The sequence below is a fragment of the Carcharodon carcharias genome, chromosome 18 (genome assembly GCF_017639515.1).
Source record: "Carcharodon carcharias isolate sCarCar2 chromosome 18, sCarCar2.pri, whole genome shotgun sequence".
Classification (NCBI taxonomy): domain Eukaryota; kingdom Metazoa; phylum Chordata; class Chondrichthyes; order Lamniformes; family Lamnidae; genus Carcharodon; species Carcharodon carcharias.
In genome coordinates, this window is record NC_054484.1 from 20,439,238 (window position 1) to 20,462,880 (window position 23,643).

The window sequence follows — 23,643 nt, forward strand, 5'->3', positions numbered from 1 at the left end:
AACTATAGCCCAATTCCTGCATTAGTTTGCTAACCCTGACCTGAGATCAGCTTACTCAGTACGGACCAGGAAGAGAAGCTGGGATTCTCCTGGTCGAATTTACTCAGTCACACAGCCTCAGAGGAGTCTGGAACTTAGAGAAATCCTGTGGATTTCCTGCCCCATCTTTGCATGTCTTACAATAGCTGGCTTTCCACACGCTTTTTTTCTTTAAGCATTGTCCTGTACACTCTTCCATTGTACCCAGGAGGTTCCTTCAACAGGCATTGGCTATCAAGGTCTACAAGGATCCCTCTTTTGGGCCATTTGAGTGGCATTGCGTTGGTGAATTGAGATGAAATGGATCAATGCTTTTAAAAACGAGAGGGTGTTTTGTCGAAGGTTGTCAAAAATGTATGGACTACAGGCAGATTATGTTAAATCTTCTGAATGACTGATAGAGCAATATACAGTAACTGGAAAAGTAGCTCTATTGAACTAGCAATGCCAAGGAAACAAGTAAAACAAAATTTCTGAAAAGAAAATCTATAATTACTGACTAACCTACCAAAACAAACTACTGAAAAGCTACAAAGAAATGCCTAGCAATGCAAAATTATTCCAAAAATCTAGCAGTATCAAACTACTGGCTATTTTAGAACAAAGCAATGGAGTGAATTTGGTTGTTTAGTGGCCTTGGTCTTGTTACTGGACTAGTAATCGAGAGGCCTGCAGGGTATGGATTAGATCTATCACTGGGATGTCCAGCTTGCTGACATTTCATGTTACTCATGACTGACAGTATTTGTAAATAACCAATGCACAAACAGGAAGTGGCTTGAAGGATGCAAAAGAAGCAACAGCAACTTGAGGGAAAAAGCTTTTACGCAGCGCATGGTTAGGATCTGGAGAGCAGTGCCTGAGATTGTGGTAGAGGCACATTGAATCAAAAGAGAATTGGATAATTATCCGATGAAAAAATTTTGCAGGGCTGCGGGGAAAAGGAAGAGGAGTGGCACTAGGTGAATTGCTCTTATGGAGGGCCAGTACAGACATGATGGGCCAAATGGCACCCCTCTGTGTTGTAGCCATTCTATAATTCTATGCCACCTTGGCCATTTCCCTTTTTGAGAGCGTGCTGGTCTTGTGCAGGCTGTTCTCTAATGTCCTGATCAAGTGGCCATTTTTATAAACTTAACAGTGCATGTGCAGCAGCTAATCATTGACAAGGGCATCACTGCTAATCTGATCCTGCCTCCTTCCAACAATCAGGAGCTGGAATGTTGATGGTTTTTATAAATTTTTTCTTCAGCTCCTCGGCAGGGTTTCTGGGTCTAAATGAAAGCCCCTCCAATATTTCCCTGACTGAGATCAGCTAATTCAACCCATCATCACCTTCAGTGATATGACTCAGAATGACATTTCTCATAATGAACGATATATTTAAGTCATCAGAGGCTCCTCCTTATTCATAATCATGGGGTCTGTAAGAGGAATTTTTCCTCTTCGTATTTATCCACTTCCCTGTTGAAGTTTACTATTGAATCTGCTTCTGCCACTCTTTCAGGCAGCTGGTTCCAGATCATGTGAACGTAAGAATTAGAAGCAGGAGCAGGCCACTCGGCCCCTCGAGCCTGCTCCACCATTCAATAAGATCCACATTCCCACCTACCCCTGATAACCTTTCACCCCCTTGCTTACCAAGAATCTATCCAGCTCTGCCTTAAAAATATTCAAAGACTCTGCTTCCACTGCCTTTCGAGGAAGAGAGTTCCAAAGACGCACGATCCTCTGAGAGAAAAAAAATTCTCCTTATTTCTGTCTTAAACAGGCGACCGCTTATTTTTATACAGTGACCCCTAATTCTAGATTCTTCTACAAGAGGAAACATCCTTTCCACGTCCACCCTGTCAAGACCCCTCAAGCTCTTATATGTTTCAATCAAGTCACCTCTTACTCATCTAAACTCCAGCAGATACATGCCTACCATGTCCAACATTTCCTCAAGACAACTTGCCCATTCCTGGTATTAATCCAGTAAACCTTCTCTGAACTGCTTCCAATGTATATATACATTCTTCCTTTAAATAAGGAGACCAATACTGTACACAGTACTCCAGATGTGGTCTCACAGTGCCTTGTACAGCCGCAGCATAACCTCCCTGCTTTTGTATTCAATTCCCCTTACGATAAATGATGCCAATCTATTAACTTTCCTAATTACCTGCTGTACCTGCACACTAGACATTTGTGATTCGTGCACTGTATATGGTATTGGTCTCCTTACTTAAGGAAGAATGTATATGCATTAGAAGCAGTTCAGAGAAGGTCTATTAGATTAATACCAGGTTGTCTAAAAGAGTGGTAGAAGTAGACTTAATAGTGGCTTTCAAAAGGGAGTTGGATAAATATTTGAAGTGGAGAATATTACAGTATCATGCAGAAAGAGTAGAGTAAGTGGGACTAATTAGATATCTCTTTCAAAGAGCCGGCAAAGGCGCGATGGGTTTATTGCCCTCCTTTTGGATTGTATGATTCCGTAATTGTGCAAGTTCCTTCCTGCGCTACGATCTGTCTTGTGGCCAATTTACTTTCTTTCCTTTCATTTTTGTGTGCTTTTATTTATTTAGATGACAAAACATTCCAGTGTGACATGTGCTTCAGGTTCTTCTCAACCAACAGTAACCTCTCAAAACACAAGAAGAAGCATGGAGACAAGAAGTTCTCCTGTGACACCTGCGGAAAGATGTTCTACCGGAAGGACGTCATGTTGGACCACCAGAGGCGTCACATGGAAGGTACACCACAGCGTGTGAAAGATCCCTGCTGCTTTTCTGTGGTCAGAGCGGTTGTGTTGCCCTGTGGCAAGTGTATGGGCTTGTTCACCACTCCAGACCTCCTGCTGGTGTTAGCCCTAACAATCACGCACGTTGCTTACCTTATTTTGTGGCTTTCATAAGCATGTTGAATTTAAGCATCCTCTTTATTCTATTTAGCTTGGGAATGTGCGGTAGTCGGAACAGGCACAGGAGTGGACCCTTGAGCCCCTCACGGCTGCTCCATCATACAGTTAGATCACGGCTAATCTGTTTTTCAACTCCGTTAAACTTGCCTTCGTCCTGTACTACCTCCTGGGATGAAGAGCTTATCTAATGAAGAAAGGCTGAAGAGGTTGGGCGTATACCCATTGGAGTTTAGAAGAATGAGAGGTGACCTTATTGAAATACAGAAGATCCTGGGGACTTGATAGGGGTGGATAACAGGAGGATGTTTCCTCTTGTAGGGGAGACTAGAACCAGGGGACACAGTTTAAAACTAAGAGGTCTTCCTTTTAAGACGGAGGTGAGGAGAAATTTTTCCTCTCAGAGGGTCTTTAGTCTGTAGTATTCTCTTTCCCAGAGAGCAGTGGAAGCTGGGTCACTGAATACATTCAAGGCTGAGTTAGATGGATTTTTGATAGTCAGGGGGGTTGAGGGTTATGAGGACCAGACAGGAAAGTAGAGTCGAGACCACAGTCAGATCAACCATGATCTTATTGACTGGCAGAGCAGGCTCAAAAGGGCTGAATGGTCTACTCCTACTGCTGCTCCTAAGTCCTGTGTTCCTTGATGCCCTTAGCCAACAAACGTTTGCCATCTCATTCTTGAAAGCTCCAATTTTTCCACCGTCCACAGGAAAAACGTTCCGCGTTTCTCCTATGTTTTGTGGGGAGAAGGTGCTTCCCGGTTTCACTGCTGAACAGCCTAGCTCTGACCTCAGGTGTCCCTTCAACCTGGATTCCCCCACAAGTGGAGGAAACAGCTTCTCTCTATCAACCCCATCAAATCTATTGATTAGTTCAACATTTGTGGCTCATTGATATGATCATGAAGTTCTTCTTAAAAATGCCGTTCTATTGCCCCGTTATTTGAAGCTCCGCACGAAATGTGGGTTGGGGGATTAGCAGCATTAGCCAGTTTTTCCTATGAGCCTTTGACAACTGTGCTACATGTAGGCATTAGGCCTCGTTCACTTTGTGTAAATCTGCTTAAATTATTCCTTTTGATAGAACTGCCAAATTCAGGCTAATCCCTATCCATAAGGTGTATCTGGCCCGAGCGAAAAGGGGCACTGGGCCCCTGATTTATTTTAGGATTTGGTACTCACCCTAAGTTCACATTCGCTCGCTACTGATTTACGGATGAGTGGGAATAATTCACACCTTACGTCACCATTGTACACAGTAAAAACAGAAAGCGCTGGAAAAACGCAGCAGGTCTGGCAGCATTTGTGGAGAGAGAAACAGAGTTAACGTTTCAAGTCCGTATGACTCTTCTTCAGAGCTAAAGAGAAATTCTCATTTTCATTGCTACGTTGAACTTGCCTAGTGGCAAGGCACTTTTATTTTTAAATTAACATTTTCATTTCTTTTGAATAGGCGGCAAACGTGCCAAGAAAGATGAAAGCGAGACCAATGGAATGGTGAAGTACAAAAAAGAACCATCAGGGTGCCCTGTCTGTGGAAAGGTACAAACAATGATGGACGCTTTGCAATGTGTAGGAGATTATGAGGGGCCAACATGTGCATTAAAAAATAAATTGTCTACTGTTGACAAACAATCATTTTCTATTGTTCCTTCAGGTAGTTTCATCTGGGTGATGTTGCGTAATACTCACCACTCAACTGCCCGTTCGCCTTCACTGATCCATCTGTTAAACTCGTAAAACCTGCGTTCTAATATTTCACCCTTCCTCTCCCCAGTTCACCTCTTCCCCTCCTGCAGTTATTAGTTATGAGTGCTGCACCATACTGACAGCTGGTTGGTGGTATGCCCCACAAGTAGAGACAGTTGGAAGGGCAGGTAAAAAGTGAGGGGGGAAAGTATTCTGAGTAAAAAGTGCTCCCTACCTGGACTTGCCTTTCCCTGTGGCTGTGGGGTTGGAGTTATGTTGACAATGCCTTAAACTCCGCTCCCTCACTGGCAACTCAATCCCTCTTTATGGCAACTGTCTGAAGTTCAACCAGACTATTCACAACCTTGATGTCATATTTGACCTCAAGATGAGCTGTCAACTACCTATCTGCGCTGTCGCTAAGATCCGTAACAGCATCTGATTCACCTTTGCCTCAACTCTGCTGGCTCTAAAACCCTCGTCCATGCCTTTGTTACCTTCAGACTGATTGTTCTAATACTCTCCTGATCAACCTCCTACATTCTACCCTCCGTAAACTTGAGGTCATCAAATGTCCTGCTGCCCATATCCTAACTTGCACCACATCCTTTTCACCCATCAGCCCCATGGCTCACAGACCTGCACTGGTACTCAGTTGTGCGATGCCTCAATTTTGAAATTCTCATCCTTGCTTTCAAATCCCTGCATGGCTTTGCCCCTGATCTATCTGTGCAATCTTCCACAACCCTATAGCCCTCTGAAATATCTGGGTTCCTCTAAGTCCTGAGCACCCCCAATTTCAATTGCTCCACCAGTGGTGGCCATGCCTTCATCTGCCAAGGTCACAAACTCTAGAATTCTCTCCCTAAATCTCTCCGCCCTCCTAGCTCACTTTCCTCCTTTAAGACATTCCCTTAAAATGTATCTCTTTGACCAAGTTTTTGGTCATCTGTCCTAATACCCCCTTTCTTGTCTTATTTTGTTTTATAATGCTCCTGCGAAGGGCCTTGGGGTGTTTTATTACATTAAAGATACGCTATAAATAAAAGTTATTGTTGATTCATGTGTGTGAGAATCATTCCGATAAGACTACAAGGCTGGAATTTTCCATTTAATACATAAGCAGAAAATTATTTCGAAGTTTGGAAGAAAGGATTTAGCCACGCATTGCCTGTTCATGTAAATGACCTGTGTTCCGTTTTGCATTTTGTTGGCAGGTATTCTCCTGTCGAAGCAACATGAATAAACACTTGCTGACACACGGGGACAAGAAGTACACCTGTGAGATCTGTGGGCGTAAGTTCTACCGTGTAGATGTCCTGAGAGATCACACTCATGTCCATTTTAAGGTATATATTTTTAAAAGTCTAGAAGTAAGAGGTGCTTTAATATGTTAATTTGGGGATTGCAATTAAATTGAAACTGTGCAGCAATTGCATTCATTTTCCCCCTCCTGTTTTCTCCCCCTCCTGAGGATGAGGCTCAGATCGTTTAAGAACCAGAAACTCAGTCCAAATGGCTGTTTTCCACCTGTCAGCTTAGTTAGCGAGTGGTAGCAGGTTATCCTGCCTTCATCAACAGCCACACCAAAGCACGGGAATTGAGATTAATTGTAAAGTCCCCTTTCCCACAACGAATAGCAGCCCAGCTGAGAAGGGCTAACTGAGCAAATGAAACTTTGGGCGTTGTTGGACTTTCTGACTTAGTTTACTGACAAGCTGTACATTTTGTTTTGTGGGATGTTTTTTGTTTTCTAATGTGATGACTTCAGATTAAACATGTTCTCAATAAATAAATACTCTTCATAGCCAAATACATGTGAGTGACTTGACCATCATTGTCTAACACGGCTGGACTGTGAATACATACTCTGTGTAAAGCTAACCTAGAATGTTCTTCACCCATTTCACCTTGAGTTGAACTTCTAACTGTATAGCCTTTGTATCACCAAGACACCATTGTAACATTGTTCATCTCTGCCCCTGCCTCATCTTATCTGTGATTGAAACTTTCCTCTGTACCTTTTTTAACCTCCAAACTTGACAGTTCCAATTTTCTGGTTGTCCCCCCGCAACTTGCACCCTCTGTAAAACTCGGTCACTCAAAACTCTGTTGCCCACATCCTAAATCGCACCAACCCCTTCAGTTCATCCAGCATCCCCATGCTCACTAACCTACGTTGGCTCCCGGTGCAGCAATGTCCCATTTAAAATTCCCATTCTTGTCTACAATTCCCTCCAAGGCATCACCCCTCCCTAACTCTGTAACCTTCTCCATTCCCACAGCCCTATGAGATTTCTGCACGCCTTTAATTCTGGCCTCATGCGCATTCCCAATATTCACCGCTGCACAATTGGTGGCCGTGCCTTCAGTTGCCTAGGTGCTAAGCTCTGGAATTTCCTCCCTAAACCTCGTCACATCTCCTCTCCACTCTACTTTACTTTAAAATGGTACCTAAAACCAACCTCCTTGATCAAGCAGTCCTAATATCTTCATAAGATAAAAACAAAATACTGCGGATGCTGGAAATCTGAAACAAAAACAAAAATAGTTGGAAAAACTCAGCAGGTCTGACAGCATCTGCGGAGAGGAACACAGTTAACGTTTCGAGTTCATATAACTCTTCATCAGAACATCTTCTTCTGATGAAGAGTCATATGGACTCGAAATGTTAACTGTATTCCTCTCCACAGATGCTGTCAGACCTGATATCTTCATTTGTGACTTGGGTCAAATTTTGCATGGTAATCACTCCTGTAAAGTATTGTGGGATGTTTTACTGTATTAAAAGTACTATATAAATGACAATGTGTTATGTATATAAATGTTAGTTATTGTTCTATGTCATTGCTAAGGTCAGATACAAGCAACAGGCACTCTTCACTCCTATGTCTGGCAGATATTTCCTGTTGTTGGTTGGATTTCTATGTAGATTAAACTTCTTTCCCCTTTGAATACCTTTCACTGTCAAGTGTAAAGACCAATATATAAGTCTAGACTTCAGACACTTTTTTAGCAGAAGCAAAGTCCTTCTTTTCCAAAGGTATCGCCAAGTGCTGCCAGAGTACCTGGATCTGTCTGCCTGTCACCCCATGGTGCAGATGTTAATGCATGCCGACTGTGCCGGAAGGCCAGTGTGGTGTAAGGTGCCTTTTCGAGCAAAATCGAAGCCGAGCATATGGGTTGATGCAGAGGTGCGAGAATCGCACAGTACCCAGAGTGACCCTTTGATTTACCAGGGGATAGACTCCTCGTGTGACGTCCGCCTTTCTCTTGTGTGCAGGACATTCCACTGATGAATGAGCAACAACGGGAGCAATTCATCAGCAAACTTGGGATCACAGTGGAGGAAACAGAAGAAACGTCAGATGCAGTAAGCGAACCCATCCCACATAAATACAGCTGTAAGAAATGCCAGGTATGTCTTTCTTTCTGTTGTTGAGAATCCTCATTGAAGGTCATGTAAGACGTTCCTTTAAACTTGCCTCCCTGACTCAGCATTTGGTCCCGTCCCCTATATCTCCTTAACTGTCTCTCTGTGAAATTTTATTTGATAATCCCTCTCATGGAACACCTTGTGACATGTTATCATGTTGAAGGTGCTAAGAAGTTGTTTTAGATGATCGCTGAGGGCAGTTACACTCAACAGACATTCTGACTCCCATATATATATATATTATATATAAATATAAAAACAAAAAACTGCAGATGCTGGAAATCCAAAACAAAAACAGAATTACCTGGAAAAACTCAGCAGGTCTGGCAGCATCGGCGGAGAAGAAAAGAGTTGACGTTTCGAGTCCTCATGACCCTTCAACAGAACTAGGTGAATCCAAGGAGAGGGGTGAAATATAAGCTGGTTTAAGGTGGGGAGGGGGGTGTGAAGGGTTGGGTGGGGGGAGAGAAGTGGAGGGGGGGTGTGGTTGTAGGGACAAGCAAGCAGTGATAGGAGCAGATAATCAAAAGATGTCACAGACAAAAGAGCAAAAGAACACAGAGGTGTTGAAGTTGGTGATATTATCTAAACGATTGTGCTAATTAAGAATGGATGGTAGGGCACTCAAGGTATAGCTCTGGTGGGGGTGGGGGGGGCAAAAAAGATTTAAAAATAATGGAAATAGGTGGGAAAAGAAAAATCTATATAAATTATTGGAAAAAACAAAAGGAAGGGGGAAGAAACAGATAGGGGGTGGGGATGGAGGAGGGAGTTCAAGACCTAAAGTTGTTGAATTCAATATTCAGTCCGGAAGGCTGTAAAGTGCCTAGTCGGAAGATGAGGTGCTGTTCCTCCAGTTTGCGTTGGGCTTCACTGGAACAATGCAGCAAGCCAAGGACAGACATGTGGGCAAGAGAGCAGGGTGGAGTGTTAAAATGGCAAGCGACAGGGAAGTTTGGATCATTCTTGCGCACAGACCGCAGGTGTTCTGCAAAGCAGTCGCCCAGTTTACGTTTGGTCTCTCCAATGTAGAGGAGACCACATTGGGAGCAACGAATGCAGTAGACTAAGTTGGGGGAAATGCAAGTGAAATGCTGCTTCACTTGAAAGGAGTGTTTGGGCCCTTGGACGGTGAGGAGAGAGGAAGTGAAGGGGCAGGTGTTACATCTTTTGCGTGGGCATGGGGTGGTGCCATAGGTGGGGGTTGAGGAGTAGGGGGTGATGGAGGAGTGGACCAGGGTGTCCTGGAGGGAACGATCCCTACGGAATGCCGCCGGGGTGGGGTGAAAGGTGTTTGGTGGTGGCATCATGCTGGGGTTGGCGGAAATGGCGGAGGATGAGCCTTTGAATGCGGAGGCTGGTGGGGTGATAAGTGAGGACAAGGGGGACCCTATCATGTTTCTGGGAGGGAGGAGAAGGCGTGAGGGCGGATGCGCAGGAGATGGGCCGGACACGGTTGAGGGCCCTGTCAACGACCGTGGGTGGAAAACCTCGGTTAAGGAAGAAGGAGGACATGTCAGAGGAACTGTTTTTGAGGGTAGCATCATCAGAACAGATGCGACGGAGGCGAAGGACCTGAGAGAATGGAATGGGGTCCTTACTTGTTTCTTGTTGAGGCGTCTGATGAGACGAAGAATAAAATGAAACTGGGGGCACGCGCAGCTTTGAAAAAGGTACAGCGGTGCTGCTGGAGGGAGAGGTCAAGTGTGTTCATATGGCGAAAGTTATGCCTGTCTCTTTATGGGGTATGTGGAACATTCCTTGTTCCAGTCCTACTCCGGCCCCCTTCCACAACTCTTTCTCCAGTACATCGATGATTACTTCGGTGCTGCTTCATGCTCTCGTCGGGACTTGGAAAAATTTATTAATTTTGCTTCCAATCTCCATCCCTCCATCATTTTCACGTGGTCCATCTCTGACACTTCCCTTCCCTTCCTTGACCTCTCTGTCTCAATCTCTGGTGATAGACTGTCCACCAATATCCATTACAAGCCTACTGACTCCCACAGCTACCTCAATTACAGCTCCTCACACCCCGCTTCCTGTAAGGACTCCATCCCATGTCCGGCCCATCTCCTGCGCATCTGCCCTCACGCCTTCTCCTCCCTCCCAGAAACATGATAGGGACCCCTTGTACTCACTTATCACCCCACCAGCCTCCGCATTCAAATGATCATCCTCCGCCGTTTCCGTCAACTCCAGCATGATGCCACCACCAAACACATCTTCCTTTCACCCCCCCGGCGGCATTCCATAGGGATCGTTCCCTCCAGGACACCCTGGTCCACTCCTCCATCACCCCCTACTCTTCAACCCCCACCTATGGCACCTCCCCATGCCCACGCAAAAGATGTAACACCTGCCCCTTCACTTCCTCTCTCCTCACCGTCCAAGGGCCCAAACACTCCTTTCAAGTGAAGCAGCATTTCACTTGCATTTCCCCCAACTTAGTCTACTGCATTCGTTGCTCCCAATGCGGTCTCTTCTACATTGGAGAGACCAAACGTAAACTGGGCGACTGCTTTGCAGAACACCTGTGGTCTGTGCGCAAGAATGACCCAAACCTCCCTGTCGCTTGCCATTTCAACACTCCACCCTGCTCTCTTGCCCACATGTCTGTCCTTGGCTTGCTGCATTGTTCCAGTGAAGCCCAATGCAAACTGGAGGTACAGCACCTCATCTTCCGACTAGGCACTTTACAGCCTTCCGAACTGAATATTGAATTCAACAACTTTAGGTCTTGAGCTCCCCCCTCCATCCCCACCCCCTTTCTGTTTCTTCCCCCTTCCTTTTGTTTTTTCCAATAATTTATATAGATTTTTCTTTTCCCACCTATTTCCATTATTTTAAAATCTTTTATGCCCCCCCACCCCCACTAGAGCTATAGCTTAAGTGCCCTACCATCCATTCTTAATTAGCACATTCGTTTAGATAATGTCACCAATTTCAACACCTCTGTGTTCTTTTGCTTTTTTTGTCTATGACATCTTTTGATTATCTGCTCCTATCGCTGCTTGCTTGTCCCTACAACCACACCCCCCTCCCACTTCTCTCCCCCCACCCTACCCCCCACACCCCCCCACCTTAAACCAGCTTATATTTCACCCCTCTCCTTGGATTCACCTAGTTCTATTGAAGGGTCATGAGGACTCGAAACGTCAAGTCTTTATTCTTCTCCGCCGATGCTGCCAGACCTGTTGAGTTTTTCCAGGTAATTCTGTTTTTGTTTTCTGACTCCCATGTCAGGAATGTATTTCATGGTTAGATTTCTCTGTAAATTACAGTTAATTGGCTATTTTTCCTCCTCTTGGGATACCTCGCATTGCTGTTTGTACAGGCAAATAATTAATTATAGATTTCAGGCACTTCTGTGGAATACAGGTGCAGCCGACTGCACACGTACAGCTCTGCCACCAGCCAACATGCACACGTGTACGCCTCGGGGACTGTATAGGAATCCTGAAATAATGATTGGATCAGGATCACATTAAACACTGATCATTTTGTTCCTTCTACAGGCCACGTTTGCTAAAGGGAGTCAGTATTTGAAGCATTTGATGGAGATTCACAAGGAGAAGGGTTATGGTTGTACAATCTGCAATCGTCGTTTTGCACTGAAGGCCACCTATCATGCCCACATGGTCATTCACAGGGAAGAGCTGCCAGACTCCGACCCCAATGTGCAAAAGTGAGTGATGTTGAATCCTGGCACCATTTCGTGATCCCTGTATGTCAGTTGGGTTTGTAAACCTGGGGAAATCCATGGTTACATGTAAGGGTCTCAAACCAAAGAACTACAATATTCATTTGCATAGGATCTGATACAGATTGCACACACGCTCTCCTCGCAGATGCACTTTCCAAATCTCAAGTCTAGAGAACTTAGCTGCTGCTTGGCATCAGTCAAGTCTTAGATGGACCAGGTATGCACAGGAGTGTTCCAGGAGTCAAAGTAGTTAAAACTTTACAATGTGCCAGCACTTGTAAGCTTCTTCTTGTGTGCCCAACTGGGACCATTCTGGTAGATAAGGCTTTAGCTTGCACAGTTAACTGAACTCGAATGCCAAGAATTCCATCCACCCCCACCCAGTGATTACCAGACCCCTCCTTCTCCCCCTTGTGCCAACTTGCTCATTGAGTTATTAGCAATGTTGCATTGGTTCATGGTTGATCCTACAATTGGCACGGAGGGAGAAAGATGAAATACCAGAAGTGTGGATGTGTGTGGAATTCTGGAGGACAGAACTGGATTTGGCCTGTGATCCCTGTCATGACTAAGGACTTTATTGTCAGGCACTTTTAAGGTTCATACGTGAAGTAACCACTTGGACAAGGCCCTGAAAAGTGATCATGGAACCACACAGGAGGTAAGGGAAGAAAATACTGCAGGAAAGGGAGATCCAACATATTGGCATTGGCTTCACTTCCAGCTCCAATACCCCAATCTGGACATGTACAAAAAAGAAAGTGCCAAGAAACAAATCTACCAGACAAGCTCCATAGAACTGAGGCCTCCTAGATTTTAAACTTAAAGAATGGTGCATTTATGTAGCACCTTTTGCCACGGCAGGATGTCCCAGAGCGCCAATGAAGTATTTTTGAAGTGTGGTCACTGGTTTTGGAAATGACGTGGGCCATTTGCGCACAGCAAGATTCCACAAACAGCAATGTGCTAATGACCAGATAGTCCATTGTGGAGCTGCTGGATGTGCTTACATGCCCAGAGTGGGATGGGCTTGAGCTGCAGCACCCTTCTTCCCAGACTGAAGCCTATGATTTTCCCATATGCTGTGGTCTAAGTCTGCAGGGCATAGACTGAAACTCCCTTGATGTGAAATTAAGGAAACCTGTCCTGCTGTGCCATTTTTAATAGTGGACCTATATAAAGTGTTGTAGCCCAGGTCCGTGAGATGGGAGATTTGTCAAATCCTTGAAGCTCTCTGCTCCATATTTGCTCTCTGAAATGTGCAGGCCTTTGCCCTGGTTCAATTTCTTCATCATCAGCCCTGCCATCCCATCAGAATGCCTGAATAGGTGACAATCACTGTCTGGGCATGTGTGACCCTTTGGGCTAAGTACAAGAGGGTGACTGACGTTCATAGAAATGTATCTCGCAAGTAGTCAGAATCAGAGGAGAGTGGACACCAAAATAACAGAGTATTTGCAACACAGAAGCAGGCCATTTGGCTCAGCTGGTCCATGCTGGTGTTAATGCCCCACAATGGAACTCCTCCCCACCCTTCTCCATCTAACCCCATCAACAGACCTTCTATTCTGTTCTCCCTCATGTGTTTATTTAGCCTCCCCTAAAATGCATCTATGGGGAGAGTTTTCCATGACGGGCCAATTAATGCCCGCCAAGCGTGATACACACCCGGAAGCACTGAGCACTCCCTGTGCAGAGGGGGTGCGGGGGGAGTGGAGGGTGGGGGGGGGGTGGTGGGGTGCGTGGGTGGGTGGTTGCGGGGTTGCCTGAGTCAGGGCCTACGCTCTTTCACACATGCACGCGACAGAGCACGGAAATCTCCCTGAGGCAAAGAGCTGCCTCAGGGAGATTAGATGAAGTTCTGAAAATTTGAATAAAGAAAAAAAAACTTAAGAAGTGTCCCCTCATGTGAGAGTGTCACATGAGCTGGGACATGTCTATGAATGTTATTAAAAATTTTCATAAAACTTTAAATACCTTCATGAAACCTCATCCCGCCCGTGGATGAGGAGCCATGATAAATGCAAAGGCCCCCTGGACTCTTCGCCTGCCCCCCGCCAACCTTAAGGTTGGACGGGCAGCTCCATTTAGTGTTTTAACTGATATTTAAATGGCCTTAATGGGCCTTTGCTAGTTTGGTTGGGTGTGCACCCGAATCGGGTGTTCGCCCACCGAACTGAAAATCTGAATGATGCGCGGTGACATCGGGATGCACGCCCGACGTTACCATGTGCCATTTTACACATCAGCATCAACCTGAAAATTCTGGCCTATGTTATTCAGCTCAGCTACTGATGGGAGCAAGTTTCACATTCTAACCACTCTCTGGTTAAAGAAATTTCTCCTGAATTCCCTGTTGAATTTATTAGTGATTATTTTATATTTGTGGCCCCTATTTCTGGCCTCATCCTCAGGTGAAAAACATCTTCTCCACATCTAATGTATCGCATTGTTTCATAATCTTAAAGGCCTCGATCAGATCATCCCTCAGTCATTTCTGGTGAAAAGACTCCCGGCCTCTTAAATCTCTCGTGATGGTTATAGCCTCTCAGTTCTGTTCTGGTTTCATTCCAGTTAATCTATTTTGCACCTTCTCCAGTGCCCCCATATCCTTTTTTATTGGTGAGAATATTTTTTGTTCTAATATTCTTTCTCGGAGGTCTGTAATGTGCAGTATTTGTTCCTGTCTGATTCACGGTCTCTCTGTATTGAATTGTGTGGTTGAATTTCTGTTACAGGTACATCCATCCCTGTGACATCTGTGGAAGGATCTTTAACAGTACAGGGAATTTGGAACGTCATAAAATAATCCACACAGGTAAACTATCGCATTATTCAAATGATCTGAACTCTCCCTATTCCACCAAAATCACCTTGCTTTCCCCCACCATTTAAAACAAAAATACAATCAAGATTAGACTTTTGATTTCATTTCTCTTAATCTGATTCCTCTCGTCATCAGATTCTATGGCCCCGATATTCCCGTTGGCGATTTGGGGGCGGGGCCTGCTCGCCGACGGGAAAATGACGCGGGGTGATGTTGGGAGGAACCCCCGACATCATCCTGGTCCCTTTAAATCTTCAGGAAGGCGGGCGGACAGCGAAATCAGCTGCCTGCCCGCCGACCTGTCAATGGCCAATTAAGGCCATTGACAGGCTAATTAAGACTGTTAAAGACCCTGCCCGTCCAACCTTAAGGCTGGTGGGCAGGCCAGGAGTTCCAGCGGGCTCCTGATAATACATGAAACCTCACCCGCTGGCGGGATGAGGATTCATGTCTGTTTTTAAAAAGTTTCATAAAGTTTGTGTTTCTTATTAACATGTCCCATCTCGTGTGACATTGTCACATGAGGGGGACATGTTAATAATTTTAATATTTTTCTATTTCTGGAGGGTTTTTTTTTTACCTGTCACTAAGTGACAGCACTTGGTCTCAGGGATGTGCGTGAAAGAGCGCAGTTTGACAGATGAGGAATCCCTGACCCCTGCACCGCCCCCCTGCACAGGAAGCGCATAGCACTTCCTGTCGGGCGAGCCTTAATTGGCCCGCCCACTCAAAATGGCAGTGGGCTCCGTTTCGGCGGCGGAGTTTGGCTGCCCGCCCGCCCACCAAGGGCAAAATTCTGCCCTGCGTGTTTTAAGTTGGGGGGTGTGTGTGTGTGAAATTGTTCATAAGATTTGGAAATAATGGCTGGGGAGATCCATTTGCTTTCATTCTAACCCACTCAATGTGGAATTTTTGCCGTATCCCTGATTTTACTTTCCTGCCGTTGATGCTCACGGGCACTGAGGTTGCCCGTGCAAGAATTACAGGATGTGAAATCACTTGTGCTGATAGTGGTTTTCCACAGCAATTAGAAGCTCCCGAGTCGGCGGATTTCCACACAATGGAACGATTTACAGGTTTTTAATCCGGCCCGTGTGAGGAAGCACCAAACAATGGCTGGGTAGGCCTTGCCTTTCCAATCATTGGATACCAACTGTTGGCCTTCTTAAGGGTAGCAATGGCGGTGGCTTGCTGTCCATTCCTGGATGCAGGGAGAATACGCGCAGAGCGGCAGAGATTTAGTTAATTACTTCCGCCATCCGAAAGACTGCTGGCTTGCTTTGAGTTAGGCGATCTCAGGTTGCTTTGGAGATGCGTTGGTTCCCCTTAGGGAAATAAGAACCGCAGCTGCACCAGCACTCAAGAAGCTTGACACCATTCGGGGCAAAGCATGATTGACCCACATCCTGGGAACACGAATTTGCTTTGTACTATAGTCCAGTACAGTCCAGAAGTAACTGTTGCAGAAAAGGCCCATTTGCATTTGTACAGCTGGCCTCAAAATAGCCCATGGACTTTGTTACGACAAAGCAAATTGACTTCAGTCAGTGTGTGTTGACAGGCATTGGAAAGTGGCTTTGCTTCTCTTGTGTGTTTTTTTTTGCCCCAGTCGTATTTTTTAATCATGTTCCTTGCTGTTTAGGAGTGAAGAGCCACACCTGCGAACAGTGTGGGAAGTCTTTTGCTCGGAGGGACATGCTGAAGGAACACATGAGGGTGCACGACAATGTTCGGGACTACCTGTGTGCAGAATGCGGTAAAGGTGAGAGACTCCCTCCTGACACTGCAGAAACTGATGCTTGTAATCCACACGCTGCACTGCGGAGGAATTGAGCCTTCTTTCAGGCAGCCTGCTGCAGGCACCAGAATGGAAAAGGAGAGTAGAAGTGATCTGTTCAGTGTTGATATTGGAGGTGTAATCTCAGGTTACTCTCTTTCCCAGAAGAAAAGAACGGACGTTTATAAAGCACTTTTCAAGACGTTAGGGTCTCCCAAAGTTCTTTACGGTCAATGATGTACTCCGTTGTCGTGTAGGCGTGTTGTGCTAGCCAATCTCTGCACAGCAAGATCCCACAAAATATTCAGTTAGTTATGGATAGTTAGTGAGGGATAATTATTGGTGAGGACACCAGGAGAACTTTCCTGCTCTTCTTTGAAATGGTGTAATATGACATTTTACATCTACTTGAGAACCTCTGCCCTCCACCCCTCACTTTCTCTTTATCCCCACTTCTCTCTACTCAACTATTCTCTCTCTCGCTTTCTCCTCCCCCCTCCCCCAGGCCCTCTTCTTTCTTCTTCTCCCACCTCACTCTCCTGCACCACCTCCTCTCTCATGCCCCCTCAGTATCTCTCAACCATTCCTTTCCTTTCTCACATTGCACCCTTCTCTCTCTCTTTCTCTCTCTATCACACATACACACTGCAACCACTCTCATGAGAAGCTCCTTACTCTTTCTTTCTCTCTCACACTGCCCCTTTTTTTCATACTACCCCCCTTCTCACTTTCTTCCTCTCTCTTGTACCACCTGCTCTCTCGCGCATTGCTCCATCTCTCCTTTTCTCTCTCTCTCTCTCTCTCTTCTTTGAAGTGGTGTAATATGACTTTTTACATCTACTTCAGAAACCCTGCCCCCCATCCCTCATTCTCCCTTTATCCCCACTTCTTTGTCCCTGACTATTCTCCCTCTCGCTCTCTCCTCCTCCTCTCCCTGGCCCTCTTCTTTCTCCCTCTCCCACCTCCTCTCTCTCCTGCACCATCTCCTCTCTCGTGCCCTCTCAGTATCTCTCAACTACCCCATTCCTTTCCTTTCTCACATTGCACCCTTCTCTCTCTCTCTATCACACACACACACAATACCCACTCTCATGAGAAGCTCCTTGCTCTTTCTTTCCCTCTCACATTGCCCCCTTTTTTCATACCACCCCCTTCTCACTCTTTTTCTCTCTCTTGTACCACCTGCTGTCTTGCACATTGCTCCACCTCTCCTTTTTTCTCTCTCTCTCTCTCTCTCTCTCTCTCTCCCCCTCTCCCTCTCCCTGTAGCGCTTGTACTCTTGTTCTCTCTTTCTGCCCATCCTGTCACCTTGGTATATCCTGGAGAATTATTAAAAATTGCAACCAATGACTTTCTAAAGGCTATTAGAGGCATCAAGTTAACTCCTTTCCCAACCAATGCATAACTCCCTCAATGTCAGACTCTCCTCTCCCACCCACAGCCACCCAAGATTTCTGTAATCTCTGCCTTATGTGAATGAAACAAATGTATTAATACCTCGAGAATTCTTCATCCCCTTTCTCATCAGATTCACGATCCCGTTTTTTTCTGTCATCTGTTCATTAACTTTGGGAGCTCTGATTTCCGTCTTATTAAAGTCTTGTTAGTTTTGTAATGATGTCTGCCTCTTTGCAATTCTGTGTCCAGGGATGAAAACCAAGCATGCTCTAAGACATCACATGAAACTCCATAAGGGGATCAAAGAGTATGAGTGCAAGGAGTGCCATCGGAAGTTTGCACAGAAGGTCAACATGCTCAAACATTACAAGAGGCACACGGGTAATTACTGATGGAGCATCCAGGCTAAGACCCAAGGCAGTATGACTTCCATCTGTTTCTATATCAGAGAGCTGTGAATCTCCTTGTTCAGGGAGGCCTATGGTCTACCAAGTCTGGGATTATCAGAGTTATGGTGGCTGTCGTGTTTGGTATCTGTGTCATGTGAACAGGGGAGTCTGTTCTCACTAGGAACAGGGGTATGCCATTTAACTCCAAGTCTGATCAGCCATTCAGTAAGATTGGGGATGATCTCTATCTTAACTCCATCCACCTGCCTTGGCTTTATGTCTTTTTGTACTCCAGTCTAGCAAAAATCTCCCAATCTCAGGTTTAAAATTATTAAATGAGCTTATTGTTCTGAGGACATAATGAGGTACCTTTAAAGTGGAGGCAGTAACTGATCCCCAGTCAACTCTTAATCACCCTATCCACAGGTGAAAACTGTTCCCAGGTGAGAGTTGAATATTTTATGATGGAGAGCTTCACCATTCCTTACCTATGTCTGAAGCATTATTAAAAGATGTGTATATTCAAGACCTAGTGGGGTAGAGGATCACCACACTGCCTTTCACTCCTGTAGGACACATAACACATGTCTTTACCATTAAAAATGTCCCAATGTGCTTCATGGGACCATTGTCAAACATAATTTGGGACAAGTGACCAAAGGCTTGGCCAAAGGGCTAGTTTTTAGAGAACACCTTAAAGGAGGAGAGAGGCAGAGAGGCTTGTAGAGTAAATTCTAGTGTTTGGGACTTTGCAGCTGAGGGAATGGCTGCTAATGGCAGAATGATTAAAAATCGTGGATATGTAGGAGGTCAGAATTAGAGGAGTGCAGAAATCTCGAGGAGTTTTAGGGCTGGAGGAGATTACACAGTTAGAGAGGGGCGAGGTGATGGAAGGATTTCAAAGCAAGGATGAGGATTTTAAATATAAAAACAAAAAACTGCGGATGCTGGAAATCCAAAACAAGAACAGAATTACCTGGAAAAACTCAGCAGGTCTGGCAGCGTCGGCGGAGAAGAAAAGAGTTGATGTTTCGAGTCCTCATGACCCTTCGACAGAACTGAAGTTCTGTCGAAGGGTCATGAGGACTCGAAACGTCAACTCTTTTCTTCTCCTCCAACGCTGCCAGACCTGCTGAGTTTTTCCAGGTAATTCTGTTTTTGTGTTGATGAGGATTTTAAAATTCAGCATAAGAGCTGATCTAAGAAAGTAGGACATTATTGGAATTATTGTGTTTTTATATCAGTCCCTGTTTTCCACGCATTGTCCTTTGCGTGATGTAGCTTGGTGTAATGTGTGCTGACAGATACTGCACGGTTGTTCTTTTTAAACATGTACTTTTTTTTATATATTTCTGCAGGTGTGAAGGACTTCATGTGTGAACTGTGTGGGAAAACTTTCAGTGAAAGGAACAGTATGGAGAACCATAAACTTCTCCATACAGGTGCGCCTGCCAAACTTTTTATTCATTCACAGGATGTGGGCTTCGCTGGCTAGGCCAGCATTTATTGCACAACTCTAGTTGCCCTTGAGAAAGTGGTGGAGAGCTGCCTTCTTGAACCGCTGCAGTCCATGTGATGTAGTACACCCACAGTGCTGTTAGGAAGGGAGTTCCAGGATTTTGACCCAGCGACAGTAAAGGAACAACAATATAGTTCCAAGTCAGGATGGTGAATGGCTTGGAGGGGAACATCCAGGTGGTGGTGTTCCCATCTATCTGCTGTCCTTGTCCTTCTAGAAGTTGGTGTCTCAAGTTAGAGTCTTGGTGAGTTCCTGCTGTGCATCTTGTAGATGGTACACACTGCTGCCACTGTGCATCTGTAGTGGAGGGAGTGAATGTTTGTGGTGCCAGTCAAGCGGGCTGCTTTGTCCTGGACGGTGTCAAGCTTCTTCAGTGTTGTGGGAGCGGCACTCATCCGGGCAAGTGGAGAGTATTCTATCACACTTCTGACTTGTGCCTTGTGAATGATGGACAGGCTTTGGGAAGTCAGGAAGTGAGTTACTCGATGCAGAACTCCTAGCCTCTGACCTGCTCTTGTAGCCACAGTATTTATATGACTAGTCCAGTTCAGTTTCTGGTCAATGGTAACCCCCCAGGATGTCGGCTCTTCTAAAGAGCAGCACAGGTGTGATGGGCTGAATGGATTCCTTCACTGCTCTAGGATGGTGATTAAATGTAGAAACACTAACCAAGGGTGAGTTATAGACTGGGGGTTTCATTCATGGTGCAGATGGTCTGCATATAGAATAAGTAAAACCCGAGATTGGGTTACTAGCAGGAATCCAATTTGCGTTCAGATTATATATTTGTAGAATGTATTACGGATTCACATGAATGAGTCCAAGAAATTGGATTAAAATAACCGATCATAGTCATATTGTTTTTTTTATTCTATTTGAGGTGTTCCCACCCATTAATTAATTCTTTTGTTAACACCAATTTTAATCAGCAGCAACCTGACTTTTACATCCTTTCTGCTTTTGTCTCCCCTTCCTCACCACCCACCTTTCACTCTCTCAGTTGGAAAGCAATGGACCTGCAGCGTCTGTGAGAAGAAGTTTGTCACCGAGTACATGCTCTTCAAACACATACAGCTGACTCATAAAAAGGTGGAGGCCCAGAACTGCCAGCTGTGTGGCACAAAGGTTTCCACACGAGCGTCGATGAACAGGCACATGAGGCGCAAACACCCTGAGGTGAGAGGTGTTAGGGATAGACTGACTGACGGGAGTTCTGGTGATGAGAACAGCCTATTGCTGGAGAGTAGAAAGGGAGTGGGGGTGGGGGAGGGGACGGGGTGCAGTGTGTCAACATCCATTTTATGGCAGGTTGTAATTTGCACATTGCTAAAAGGGCCATCAGTCATTTCCCCACCTGTAACTTTATTAGATATTCACTCAGTGCAACGTTGTGACATTGATGGTGTAGCCCAGTGACATTTCTGGAGTATAGTTGTCACAGGGAAGAACAAATTGAGCAAATACCCTGCAGAATAGCTGTATATTTGACCACAGCTTGACTGGGTGCCAACTGATGCATTACGGAAGCTTCCAGTGACCACTATCATTGTGTGCTCTTCCTTTGAAATAGTGCAAGTAAGGGAGCAAGTCTGCTACACTTTGGAAGCATTCAAACCGTAGTGATAGAGAAGGTTCAGAGGAGATAAAATAGAGTTCACAATCAGAGATAAAGATCAGTTTAGGAGATCTTTATCTCCTAAAGATACTATTATAAATAGCGGCATAGAGTTCAAAATCAAGGAAGTTATGATGAACCTTTATAAAACACTGGTTTGGCTTCAACTGAAGTAATGTGTTCTGTTTTGGCCATCACATTTTAGGAAGGATGTAAAGGCTTGAGAGGGTGTAGAAAAGGTGTATGAGAATGGTTTGAGGGATGAGGGACTTCAGTTACCCGGATAGATTGGAGAACCTGTAGTTGTTTTCCTTGCAGAAGAGAAGGTTGAGAGGAGGTTTGATAGAGGTGTTCAAAATCATGAGGGGTCTGGGCACAATAGGTGGAGAAAAACTTCCCATTACGGAGAAACTGTTTCCATTGGGTGGAAGGGTCAAAAACCAGAGAACAACAATACAAGATTAATTTGTTTTTTTTACATTCTTTCATGAGATGTAGGCATCGTTGGCAAAGCCAGCATTTGTTGCCCATCCTTGTTGTCCTTGAAATGAACATTTCAGGGGGACAGTTAGGAGTCTGTTGTTGTGGGTCTGCAGTCACATGCAGAACAGACCAGGTAAGGATAGCAGATTTCCTTCTCTAAAGGGCATTAGTGAACCAGATGGATTTTTACAACAATCGATGATAGTTGTCATAGTCACCATTACTGAGACTAGCTTTATATTCCAGATATTTAATTAATTAAATTTAAATTCCACCAGCTGCCATGGTGGGATTCGAGCCTATGTCCCTCGAACATTACCCTGGGCCTCTGGATTACTAGTCCAGTGACATTACCAACATGCCACAATCTTCCCCAAATTAGAATGGCAAAGGAACCAAGGGTGACATGATGAAAAGCTTTTTCATGTGGTGAATGATTAGGATCGGGAATACTCTGCCTGAGAGTGTGGCGGAGGCAGATGCAGTCGTGGTGAAGAGAACAAATTACAAGGTCATGGGGAAAAGGTAGGTGAGTGGGACTAACTGAGTTGCTCTTGCAGAGAGCTGGTGTGAACAAAATGGGCCAAATGGCCTCCTCCTGTAACCATTCTATGATTTTCTGTAATTCCGGTACAAAATCACTGCTCCTGTCCTAACTTCCAAAAGTCAGTACCTGCTAAAAACAATGTTTCCTTTGCAGAAAACATAGTGTTGCCTTTGTATTAGCAACAGAAATAAAGGGCTATATTTTACCCCACACCCTTTGGGACCTGACATCAGGACCTCATGGGGGCTCCTGAGCCCGCACTTGCTGAAAGCGTGCTCTTCGGTGCAATCATCTGGAGGTGGCCTCATTCATCGGCCGCCTTTGCACTTGCTGTCCTGTTAAGTGCAGTCTGCAGCTCTGGAGCCTCGGCCGCCCCACTTGTAGAGGTGGCCACTGCTGAGGGAGGTCTGGGACTGCAGGGGTGGGGGGCTCAACATGGAGTTGTCCTCAGAGGTATGTATTTATATTAGCAGTTTTGAGAGAGCAAAGCCATTTTGGCCCCTCAGAGTGGCAGAGTCAATAATTTAAGCTGTGCAGCCATCATGTGGGGTGGAACCTCTAATCAAATGCCCCCCCCCACACCCCCCCCCCACCCCCAACCCGGCCTGTCGCATTCATGCCGCTACACCCGTTGAGCTGGTGGCCTCTGCATGCGGCTGCTCCCCTCAGTGGCAAAATGCTGGCAAGCTTTCTAAATTACCCCTAATTGGGGCCTTAATCATCTCAATTGGAAGCCTGCCACACAACTGGAAAAACTCAACCCAAAATGTCAATAAGCCAACAAATACAGAAATCTGATGGTGCAATGGACCCAGTTTAAAAATCATCGATCTGACTTATAACAGTCTGGCAGTTATATGCACCCCCCACCCCCCCCCATCTATGAAAGATCAGTGCCAGTTCATGCTTGTGCACTAAAATCCTAGAGTGGTACAACATGGAAGGCCATTCAGCCCATCAAACCTTTCCCCTCTTTTTGATAACACTTTCCAACTAATCCCATTTTCCCTGTTCCTTCCCCTTCGCCCTTTATATTTTTACCCTACAAGTATTTTTCTAATTCTATTTTGGATGCTTCCGTTGAATCTGCTTCCACCACTCTTCCTGGCAATGCAATCCAGATGCCAACGGCTCATAGTGTGTAAAAAAAAAAATGGGTTTCCTCATGTCATCTCTGGTTCTTTTGCGGATCACTTGAAATCGTTGACCTCTCGTTACTAATCTTTCTGCCACTGGAAACAGTTTCTCCCTATTCACTTTATCAAAACCATTCACAATTTTGAATACCTCCGTCAATTCTCCTCTTAACCTTCT

At 45.2% G+C, this 23,643-nt stretch overlaps 1 protein-coding gene across 5 annotated transcripts in view; it reads left to right on the plus strand.

The window, feature by feature from the left end:
* The window catches only part of prdm15 (PR domain containing 15), a 74,065-nt gene that overhangs the window by 46,776 nt on the left and 3,646 nt on the right, over positions 1 to 23,643 (plus strand). For all 5 annotated transcript variants that reach the window (XM_041211803.1, XM_041211805.1, XM_041211807.1 and 2 more), the window contains 10 exons: positions 2,610 to 2,777; positions 4,397 to 4,485; positions 5,850 to 5,981; positions 7,916 to 8,050; positions 11,587 to 11,756; positions 14,513 to 14,592; positions 16,244 to 16,363; positions 18,026 to 18,157; positions 19,524 to 19,607; positions 20,685 to 20,860. In XM_041211803.1, the coding sequence (XP_041067737.1) occupies positions 2,610 to 2,777; positions 4,397 to 4,485; positions 5,850 to 5,981; positions 7,916 to 8,050; positions 11,587 to 11,756; positions 14,513 to 14,592; positions 16,244 to 16,363; positions 18,026 to 18,157; positions 19,524 to 19,607; positions 20,685 to 20,860 (1,286 nt within the window). The remainder of the gene's footprint in view (positions 1 to 2,609; positions 2,778 to 4,396; positions 4,486 to 5,849; positions 5,982 to 7,915; positions 8,051 to 11,586; positions 11,757 to 14,512; positions 14,593 to 16,243; positions 16,364 to 18,025; positions 18,158 to 19,523; positions 19,608 to 20,684; positions 20,861 to 23,643) is intronic.